Source organism: Cryptomeria japonica, chromosome 1 (assembly GCF_030272615.1).
Source record: "Cryptomeria japonica chromosome 1, Sugi_1.0, whole genome shotgun sequence".
NCBI lineage: Eukaryota > Viridiplantae > Streptophyta > Pinopsida > Cupressales > Cupressaceae > Cryptomeria > Cryptomeria japonica.
Window position 1 is genome coordinate 129,329,444 of NC_081405.1, and position 11,839 is coordinate 129,341,282.

Below are 11,839 nucleotides of genomic sequence, written 5' to 3' on the forward strand. Positions count from 1 at the left end.
ATGAGATTGCCATGCTTCCCAATGTCTATTGTTCAATGCTCTCTGGAGATGAACCTTGTTGGGTGCCTTCGATCTCGCGTGATGGTGTTTTGGTTGCGATGCCCTATGTCTAGCCAGGCTATGGGTCCCTCTCAGGGATTGGTGAAGCTTCCCCCCCCCCCCCCCCCCCTTTTCGCCTGGTCTTATCTTTTTGATGGTGCAGGTTTTCCCTTGGTGCCCTGTGATGGATTGCAGACTGTTCTGCGTCGCTTTCTCAGACCCATGTGGGAGGTTCCCCTGTCCCTTGTTGTTTTTGTGGATCTCAAGAAGAAGGGCTCTGTGTGGTCTTGGCAAAGTATGGCTATTTTGGAGAGGTTGTCCTCTACTCATTCCCCTTATTCTCTTGGCTCTACCTTGGCTAGAGTTTGCTCTCTATTGAAGATGGAGAGGATCTATTTGGATGTGAATGGTTTGTCCGGGCCCTATACCATTTCTTGTGAGGGAGTCTTTGTGTTTCTGAGGGATCTTCCTCTCAATCTTGAGACTGGGTTGGTCAAATTTTTCCCTATTCTAGTTTGCCCTCCTTCTATGGTGGAGGAGATTTTTCTTTGCTGGTCCATGACTATTTTATGGGTGTTTTTGATCTACTCTCTTTCCAGCCTATCTGAAGTGGCCCTTTCTCCCATAGAGGTGGAGATTTGGTGGTTGGCAGCAGTCGAGTTTCTGCTTGCTATGAGAGTGTCTTCGAGGCTGAAGTTTTGCCTTCTTTCTATTCCTATTGAGGTGGACCTCTTCCCTATCGAGGTGGGGAGATGGTGGGAGAAGGTCTTTTGGGTGAGGATGTTGCTCGAGTTGCTAGTTGAGGCCACCTACCATTTCTTTCATGGTCAGGGCTTAGTTTTTTTTAACCATGCTTTTCAGTTTCTTCTGGGGTTTGAGGAAACCTTCAAAACCCTCCATGTGTATGCCATGAAGGTTAGGGGAGCCTTTCAAAACCCCCATACGTGATTTCAAATTTCTCTCTTGTGTCTTGGTTGTGGGAGTCTTGTCTATTCCACAGGCTGCTGGATGCTAGCAATTTTAAAGGGCCCAGCCTGGCCAATGTTGGTTTTTGGTTAAGGGTTAGTTGTACTATTGGTAAGCTGATGACTATGTTATTGGTTATGGGAGCCTAGGAAAACCCTTGTTTTCTAGTTTTGGGAGCCAATCTAAAACCCTCAATGAAGATTAAGGGAGCCTTTCAAAACCCCAATATTTTGTAGGTTTAGGGAGCCTTGTAAAACCCTTTTCTTTATGTTAGGGATGCTTTGTGTCCTATTTGTGGCTTGGTTGCTGGTTCACTAATATTTTTATCTTTTAGCAACATTTTTATGTGGGTTCCAGATCCTGGTAAAATCTTAGGGTTTCGGGTCCCTTCAAAACCTGTGGGGTTTTGAGTCCCCTCAAAACTTGTTTACAAGGTTTTTGGTCCCCCAAAAACCTGTTTACCCTTGATCAAAAACAAAGGTCAAAGTACTAGAATCTAGAGTATCTTTAACCATAGGTATAGGGGGCTCCATTGTAGTAGAGGGAGACAATGCATGTCTCTTACGCTTTTCTTTCCTATGATTAATTTCCTCCTTGATGGAATCCAAATTCTTTAGGGTCATCTCCTAGCTCAACTTGGACATATCCTAAATTTTTCACTTCAAAATCTCCTGGAATTCCTTCAGCTCCATCACTACCTTGCTTTCATTCCTCTAAGACATCTTTTCACTAAGGTCATTCAGCATCCCCTCAACTTTGTTCCATTTCTTCAATTTACCAACCATATTACTAGTGGCATACCATACATGTTCATCCTTTTCCTCCATAGCCCATTTATCTACCCTAGCTCCTACCTCAACCACAACCTCAAGTTTGTTAATTTTTATTATAGCCACATCGACCTAATAATAGTGAGAATTATTAGGCTATAGTGTTTTCATCAATAAACTATTTCTTTGGGTTTACATTATGAAGTGTTTATGTGTTGTTTATTATATTTTGACATTAATATATTATTTTTTATTTATTTTTGCACACACCCTTGGCATCACATGCTTATTCTAACAACCATAGTGAGAGAGATCAAAGAAATCAAATCCCAAAATATTCATCTAGTTCATTATAATGTTTTTTTTAAAATATTAACAAATCACCTAGAACCATCTACCACATATATGTAATTTAACTAATTTTCACATTTATTTTGATAGTTTGTCCAAAATATTTTTTAGCATCAATTTTTTTTTAAATAAATATTATGTTGAGATGTGTAACCTACATTGAAAATGACATAATAGTTAAAATAAAAACTATCAATAGATGATATTTATATTTTAATATAAAAATTCCAACTCCAACAAAAATAAAACAAGTAGTAAATAAAATAACACTATTATAATATAGATTTAAACCATTGAAACTTTCAAATGTGAAGTAAATAAATTATGTCTACATTAAAATAACATAAAACAATGTTTGAGTAAGTTAAAATCTCTCACAATGGGCTCTCACTCTTCAATTCAAAATTCTTGCCTCCTACCCATTACTATAGGTGTTAACAGCTCTCCATCTTGCAACTTAGTGGTTGACATCTACAATACGGGCTTTGTTTCTCTCTCAACAAACACTTTACCTATTGTTTCTAGTGATTTTACAATACCTAAGGTCATAATGAGTTCTCCATTTAAAAAATCCTTTGCTAATTTACTACACAAACCTTCAAAGGGCTCTCATGTTATGGCTAAGAAGTGTCTCCCTTGTGCCTCCATTGTTTCAGAGGTTGTACTTGGGTAGGAAGCACTAGAAAACATCTCTTACTTTGAAAGGAATGGATTATTTTGTAGATTCAATATCTTGTGGCCCTTGCTTCTTGAGCAACATTCCTAGAGTTCAAAACACTAGAAATTGGTGGTCTCAAGTAAGATTGAGATTTACCAATATTCTTGTTGTTTCTTTGTTGTTATTTCAATTAGATGGAGGATCATGATGTTATTCTAACCTTGGGTGACTGGAATGGGGGTCTGATACTCTATTTCTTTATCCCTAGTAGCCCTTTTTCAACCTCCTAGTTGAACCTACTCCTCTTTCCCCTATCTGGGTAAGGTTTCCTTACCTCCCTCTCCATTTCTGATGCAACTCTAATTACAAAGCTATTGGTAATAGGTTGGGTCTATTTCTCAAGGTGGACCCTAATACTAGTTATTTCTCCCATACTTACTATGTTCAAACTTTGGTGGATATGGACCTAGATCAAAGTTTCTTCTTGTTGATATTTCCCTAAAGCTGAATGAGTTACCTTGGTGATAGACTTTGGACTATGAAGGAATCCCTTTCTAGTGCATACACTATTTTGTTGTGGGCCATTTGGCTTCTTCTTGTCCCTATGGTTCATGTTAGCATTCTACTTCCACCTAATGGAAGGATGTTAACTGCTACTATCTCACTATTTTTCCTCCTACATCAAATGTTGGGTTTGGGTCTTTGACAAAATTAGCACCTTCTCATGCTAGGTTGTTTGTTTCAATGACTTGAGCCCCTATTCCTACTCTTGTCGCTCTTCATATGGCTCCTTTTGTGGGTCTCTTGAGCTCTTCCCTCATCTCGTCCATGGTTCCTAACTCTCTATCCTCAAATTGTAGGGTTCCCTCTCTAAACTTGGTGGCCCATATGGGTGATTCTTCTACTGCCTCTTATGGCCCCTCCTACCCTGCTCCGCTAAGTTCTCCTAGCAAAGATGTTTCTTTTTGGACTATTTCTCAGTGTAAGTAAAAGAGTCAATCTCTTATTATTCTAATTACACAAATTGTCCCATTGGGCCCATTGTTGGGTCCCAACTCATATTTTTAATGAGATTTATTTTTTTTGGTTTGTCCTACTATATGGACCATTTGAGTTTGTTATAGCTTTGTTGTTTGTCAGTTCAGTTAGATAACAAGTTGTGAGGGTTCGTTTGACTATTTTATTTGCACATTCCTACTTTGGTTACCTCTTGCGTAACTTGGTTTTGTTATCTTTATATTAGCCTTTTTAATGTTTTTCATTTATGATCTATAATGGGTTGTGGACCATTCCTCCACTTATTTTAATCAAAAACATAAAACAACTATATTCCTAAAAAAATAAAAAAACTATAATTTTTTGTTTGGTATTCTTGTCATTTTGATTTCACCTTTTTATGTATGCTACAAAGATGAATATTTCTATGAAAAAATAAAATAATATATAAGATTATTGCAACAAATTTAAAGATGATTAAACCTAATACCTCTTAAAACAAATTTAAAAAAATAACATATATAATTATTTAATTAAATCTAAAAATAATTAAGATTTATTTGTCAATATATATAGATATGTATTTTTAGAAATAAAAAAATATATCAAATTATTAAAAAAAATCTAAAAATATATATATAAAGATGGATGTATTTAAGATCTTATTCCCTTTTTTTAATCAAAAAAAAAAGATTACAATATAATTATAGAAATCTCATAGCATTAAGAATAATATAATTTGAATGGCATTCACAATGTGGTGACATCTTCAATATTTGACGAGTAACCCAATGCTTGGGTGGAAAACATCCAAGAACAAGAGCTCATCCAATGAAAAATCGGAATAAATCGGCCTAATGATCAATTGCTAACGATAAAATTGGTGAGTCCAATCGACCATAATCAAATATTTTATCAATCATTTGCAGCGACTACAAGTCCTGGAAAGATAATGGCAGGCAGAAGACGTTCAGGAGATTTCTTTGATTCAATTTCAAGCGGCTTTCTACCAGCCTTGGGAAGCTTAGCTCATGACAGTAATAATCCTCATCTTCAAAGGAAATGGATCGTTCATCATCATAACAAGCATTACAGGTGAATAATTTGTTTCTTAGAATAAGAATAAGAATATCTTTCTAAATCTTTGATGGAGACATACCTATGTTCTTGCACTAAGAAAGTCATTGTTGAGAAATTGTAGCTATTGATCTGTGCAGATGGTGGCGAAACTGGCTGATTGTATTGGTGGTGTATACTGCGTGGATTTCACCATATGAGTTTGCATTTACCAAAGTGAATGAATTTATTCCATTGTTTGTGGTGGATAATATTGTCAATGTCTTCTTTGCAGTGGACATGGTCTTAACATTCTTTGTGCCATACCTTGACAAAACAACCTACTTGCTTGTGGACGATGTAAAGAAGATAGCTATTCGGTAGAACCAATTTACTTACTTGTATCCACTCTAAATCATTAATGGATGAAATTGAAACTAATCAGATAATTTGGTTTCTCTTAACAGGTATATTTCGAGATGTTTTATATTGGATTTGGCTTCAACAACTCCATTTCAGCTTATTTATATAATTTTTACTGGTAATAGACACAGTTTAAGCCATAAAATATTTCTTCTCCTCAATATGTTGCGGCTATGGCGGTTGAGAAGAGTTAGCGATTTGTTTACCAGGTAAATTTTGTTCAGCTTCTCCTTTTAAAACGGTGCTTTTTCTACACTTAATATTGGCTTTCTATTGAGCATGAGCCCTCTACTGATTTACTTGCAGGCTTGAGAAAGACATACGGTTCAGTTATTTCTGGACTAGATCTGTAAAACTGATCTGCGTAAGCGTTTCATTCTATTTTCTTACAAATTTTATATTTAGTTAACATTAGTTTTTACAGTTCATGTAGCATAATTAAGATTGTTTCTTAAATTTATTGTGTATATTTTTTTATTCAATATTTTGAAATCATATTTAATGATTTGATATTAGAAAACAATTTTAATAGTCATTTGATGTTTTTGAATTACACTCAATAATCTAATATAAAAAAGAGATATTCTAAATTTTTTATAGGACATTTCTGATCACACTCAATGATCTAATATCAAAAATAGCAATCTTATTAGCAACTTGATATGCATATGAAACTCTTCAAGCAAAATTAAGAAGCTCAAATGTTGTAAAAACCCTTAACATAGTTGTTGGATTAAATGTTGCAGGTAACACTATTTTCTGTCCACATTTTTTCCTGCTTCTATTATTCTCTTGCAGTGAATTACTCGGGTAAAAGAATAAATGAACACACATGGGTTGGTTATGCTAAAGCTAATAGAAATATATCTGTGGGATACGTGGCTACCATATACTGGTCTGTCACCACTCTAACCACTGTTGGGTATGGAGATCTACATGCGGTGACCATGCAGGAGAAAGTGTTTACAATGTTTTACATGCTCTTCAATCTGAGTCTCAGCGCCTATTTGATAGGAAACATAACTACCCTTGTTGTACAAACTGCACCCAGAACCCTTATGTTTGTAAGTAATTTTTTTTTTTCTTTTTCAAGTTTTTATTCAGTAGACTTTTAGGAGCATATTGTGAATGGATGAACGTTATTTGGCAGAGGGATACAATTCACCAAGCTTCAAAATTTATGGCCAAACACCGTTTACCAGAATGGTTGAAGGATCAAATGATGGCGAACTTCAGACTAAGATTTAAAACAAGAGAACTACAGCACGAAGAAGCTTTGGCAGATTTTCCTAAAACACTTCGCTCTACCATTGCCCATCATCTCTTTTTAACAACAGTTGAAAATGTTTATCTTTTTAATGGAATTCCTCGTGATATACTGCTGCAATTCGTAAGTTTATATATATAACACATCCTATCTTGAGTCTATCAAGCTCAAGGCAATATAAGAAATCACTCAATGCTAATGTAGTTCGGGTTAACATTCTATGAAGGTTGCAGAGATGAAAGCAGAGTACTTTCCCCCAAAAGTGGACATCATTTTAAAGAATGAGAATCCCACTGATTTTTATATTTTGGTTTCAGGGATAGTGGTAAGATACATTTCACATTCACTGTGAAATTTCACCAGTTTCTGAATTGTTTTAGTTCTCAATCCATCTCCCGCGCTTTTAACATTTGTACTAATTTCAACTTAATTCTTCAATGTTCATGCAAATTTTATTAACAGGAGATATACACAAATGTCAATGGAAGTGAAAAGGCGAGTGTACTTCTATTTGCGTGAGAGAATATAAAGGAAGAATGTCCACCTTAAAATGGCAGAAAGTTTGTTATTTGGTCCCAAATAACAACAAATAAGCCACCTGCTTAAGCTCTGTCTTCATACTGTTTTTAAGATTCAATTATTAGTTTCAAATACTCTGGTTTCATTTTTTCAGCTTATAGCAAAACAAGACACCCCAAATTTGATTGGAGAGATTGGATTTATGTTAAATATCCCACAGCCTTTCGGCGTAAGAAGTAAGATACTTTGTCAGCTCCTTCGGTTGAGTCGCCATGATTTTATTCAAATTGTGCAGACATATTTTGAGGATGGAAAGATTATGGAGGAAAACTTCCTGCAGGTATGGAACCATGAAAATATTCTAAATAAATTAGATTGCAAATGTTTTTAACCCCACTATTCTATTAGAACAGTAGTTTTGAGCCTTTCCCTTACAATAGGTCTAGTATAAAGATTCAAAACTTCCCAAAAGTCTCAGCCTAATCCATTTCATCCATTTTCTTTGGTAATAACTCAAATCGGAACTAAAACTGGGTTGGTCTTATAAAAACCAGTAGTGCAGTGATAGATCGCTGGGTTATAAAGATCACTAGTTCAGTGATAAAACACTCTAATAGGAAAAGGAAGATCTTAGATTCAAGTTCTAGCTGATTTATGAAAAGTTTAACATGGTACCAGAGTCAGTCTACTTTTAAGGATGTTTGATAATAAGCTACATCAGAATCAGAAATTAGCTAATCAATGAGCTGGTCCATGAAAATCTTCACAATACAAGGAGTTGATCCTAGAAGAAAATGATAGTACCACATTAACTTGTGTATCATCTAGCCTAATTACTTCTTGCTACATGCAATATTTGCAGCATCTGAAAGGACTCAACCAGTCAATGATGGAAGAGTTAACATCCATAGTACACTTGCCATTTCTGGACGAGAATACAGATCATGAAGAGAAAACAGAGAGTAAAAATTATTTTGATGCAGTTTTCTCTCATCATAATCGAACTTACTTAACTCAGGGTGAAAGGAAAGAGCAAAAATTCCCCATACAGAGACGAGTGACAATACATTGCTATCATCCAAAGGAGTATGAGCATGAACCTTGCAAGTTACAGTATAGTCCAGAGAAGATTGGAAAATTAATTCTGTTACCTAATACAGTGGAGGAGCTTATCAACATAGCAGGTATATAATATAAATTCTTTTTTCATATCACTGATTTTGTCACTCTCTGTTTGGAAACAATTATCACTGTTCAATGGTTTTGCCATATGCAGAGGAAAAATTTGGGAAGGCGAATAGGAGTCATGTCATGGACATGGATGGATCGGAGATCGATGATTTAGATGTGGTCAGAGATAACGATCTTCTATTTGTGTGCTAAATACGTGACAGCTCCCTTGTATATATGACTTTCTACTTTATATGTAGAGGATGATCTTTCTTGTGGACTTTCACTGGTAGAGACGAAGATGACCTAATAGCTGTATAACTGACTTTTTTATTTGAAGATCACTTAATAGTTTTTATGGTACTGTGAATAAATGTACATTGTTGGCACACTTCAATCTTAAATGTACATTGTTGGCACACTTCAATCTTGTTCTAACACCTATTTAATATTTCATAAATAAGTAGGATATTTACAAAGTATTAAGAGGTGTTTAACTCTTTAATGAGATATGATAACAAATTAATTTGAATATTCATAATGCTTGTTTATTTTTTAATTCAACAAATTTTAAACTTTTATATTGATCAAATTTGTGTGAATTTATTGTATTAAACTTAGAAGAATTTGTGTAGTATTTTTAAATGTTTCTAGGAAAATCGTCTCTCTTCAGTAAAAATCCAACAGGTAGTTGCACAATTTAATCTGTATTGGCTGAAACAATTACTTAGGAAGATCTATTTAAACTAGAACAAACTCATTTTATATGGACATTTAAGATTCCATTGAACACAATGCGACAAGTTTTTAGGGAAAAATTTCTTCCCATTTGGAAGATATTAAATTAACATTGTTGTATCTAGTAAGTTATAGTTTAGTCGAGTTTCAATGGGGCTACTAGAGAAAAGTAACAATAATAAGGGATTTATGTGGTTGTTATATGAAATGTGGCCATTTTTAATAAAAAATTATTTTCCAATAAAAAAATATGAAATTATCCTCTTTTAGACAAGTTTACGAAGTCACTAAAAAAAGTTTGTGAAGTTTACACAAACTCATTTGGAGATCATCATAATGTTAGACAGTTCAAATAATCGAAAGACAACTAAGAGGGGGGCCTGAATCAGTTGTCTCGGATTACCAGAACATTTATCAATTAAAAATTTAATACGGAAACCCAAAAATTAATATCGGAATGCTTAAACCAAATATCGGAATAGCAGTTAAACCAATCAAGCATAAAGAATAATCAGAGAATAAATACCTTCCACGTGACACCAAGATTTATACGTGGAAAACCCGGTAAAGGGAAAAACCATGGTGGGAAGCCTACCCACAGTCAGATAATACTTTTGCAGTAAGTATGTGAATTACAATTAAGGGGCCTGCACTTGCACTTGCAGGAAGGCCAATAGCCTAGAGAGCACTGCTCATCACAAAAGGAGTCTCACTAACAACATAGAAATCTAGACTACAATCTAGATGAATGAATGAACTTCAAACATAGCATCTCCTATGCCTGAGTATAGTTCCGGTTAAGCTCAATACCGGAGGACTAAATCCTCTTACATACACCCAACTTGATCTCCAACGATCGACCAAATCCTTTGCCTAAATTATATTACATTATCCACACATTACATATCAATATCCCATACCATGACCATGATCTACAATGAGATCTTACATCATATATATACAAACCCTTGACCATAAACAATCAGGTCTGCCACCAAACAATAAACCAATTACATAATTACAAAACATGTCGGCCTTAGACCAAACAAATAATATCCAACTCATAAGACATCCCAAAAACACATCGAGAGGTCTAATCCACACGTTACATTAAGACAGTCCATAACCTAGATCAACTGGGACCCAATATAGGTCCACACGCTAAAGCAATGATCCCAATCTGCCAAGTCTCGAACATGATCACAATCAGCATCCTGAATCCATACTAAAATTTGCACCATCACCACTTATCCATATCATCAAAAGATCTTCATCAACACTATGTCGATAAAACCCTCGCCGGAACCACAAACCAAGCTTCCAAGCAAACAAGATAGCATCCGATCACTAGACCAAAACCAACTGACTAGATATGAACATGAGTAAGCCAATTCCATAACCAAATCATACCAAAACATACTGGATCATGTCAGACCAAACCAACCAGAAACCACTCAACCTACCAGAACCAGAAGGGTGTCAGTAAAGTATCCAAAACAACTAGTGTTGACATCAATGACAAAACATAAATGCAACACATTATCAATTCCTTCAAATGGCCAACAATCTCCCCCTTTGGCATTGATGGCAACACTAGATGTGAAAAATATTGAAGTACCAAGAAATGCCAAACAAGTCTCCCCCAATGGAAGACAACCAGCAATCTCCCACATAAAGATATAGCAATGAAGTTCTGAAACAAAGACCAAACTCCCCCTGTAAATGATATCTCTATAAGGATCTAAATTATACATATATCTTTCCCCCTACTGTATACAACTCCTTAAGTTTTTTCACATCAATATCTCTCCCCCTTTGACATCAATGCCAGAAATCTGACAAAAATATCAAAGAAAAAACATAAACCACTGAATCAAAAAGATGACTACTCCCCCTGAGCAGTAGCATCCCCACATTAGTGTAGGAATGAATTATGTCTCTAATAATACATATTGGATTGATGCCAAAAAGCATCAATCAGGTCTTTACTGGAGGGGCAGAAACCCCTAACCTGTCTCTCAGGTACTCAAATGGTTCTTTAGGCAAAGGTTTAGTGACAATATCTACAATCTACTCTTTAGTGTTCACATAAACCAGTCTAACTTTATTTTCTTCCACCTTCTCCTTCAAAAATTTATACTTTATAGATATGTGATTTGTCTTAGAGTGAAGCATTGGATTCTTTGATATGTCAATAGCAGCAGAGTTATCACAGTGAATAACTATCGGTCTAGTGCAATGCACTTTGATATCCTTCAACATTTACTTCATCCATAGAAATTGTGTACAGTTAGTAGCAGCAGCAACATACTCAGCTTCATCAGTAGATAAAGAAGTACATGACTACTTCTTGCTGATCCATGAAACCAACTTCTTTCCAAGAAAGAGAACTCCACCGGAAGTACTTTTCTGGTCATCAACATCACCAGCCCAATCAACATTTGTATATGCACATAAATTAAAGTCATCATCCTTAGGGTACCATAAACCATATTCTGATGTACCTTGCAAGTATGTAAAAATTCTTTTCATTGCACTCTCATGATTTTCTCTAGGATCACTTTGAAATCTAGATGCAATACAAACAACATTCATTATGTCAGGCCTAGTCCGAGTTAAATAAAGCAGACCTCCAATCATAGATTTGTATCTTGTAGGATTTACCGATGCAAAAACATCTTTCCTTGTCAATTTCTCACTTGTAATCATCGGAGTACTTACCAGTTTAGAATCTCTCATACAAAATTTCTTCAACAATTCCCTAGCATACTTAGTTTGATAGATAAAAATACCTTTATCAGTCTGAGTAATCTAGAAACCTAAGAAAAATTCCATTTCCCCAATCATAGACATTTCAAATTCTTTCTCCATATTTTAGAAAATTCC

General features: G+C 35.2%; 1 protein-coding gene across 1 annotated transcript; it reads left to right on the forward strand.

The window, feature by feature from the left end:
- On the forward strand, nucleotides 1–8,428 carry LOC131028271 (potassium channel KAT3-like). The gene is made up of 14 exons (XM_059208665.1): nucleotides 1–141; nucleotides 235–911; nucleotides 1,040–1,116; nucleotides 4,710–4,875; nucleotides 4,998–5,216; nucleotides 5,304–5,468; nucleotides 5,566–5,623; nucleotides 6,006–6,323; nucleotides 6,410–6,649; nucleotides 6,753–6,851; nucleotides 6,989–7,021; nucleotides 7,200–7,385; nucleotides 7,908–8,229; nucleotides 8,322–8,428. The coding sequence occupies exons 1-14, from the start codon at nucleotides 1–3 to the stop codon at nucleotides 8,426–8,428; spliced, it is 2,808 nt and encodes a 935-aa protein (XP_059064648.1).
- Nucleotides 8,429–11,839: the final 3,411 nt, after the last annotated feature.

Bases quoted from the DNA above. Each gene is read 5' to 3' on its own strand.
- LOC131028271 (XM_059208665.1), top strand. From the start codon at position 1: ATGAGATTGCCATGCTTCCCAATGTCTATTGTTCAATGCTCTCTGGAG. The intron at 912-1,039 runs GTTTGAGGAAAC...TCTATTCCACAG, and splicing joins GCTTTTCAGTTTCTTCTGGG to GCTGCTGGATGCTAGCAATT. The intron at 7,022-7,199 runs GCGAGTGTACTT...TCATTTTTTCAG, and splicing joins ATGTCAATGGAAGTGAAAAG to CTTATAGCAAAACAAGACAC.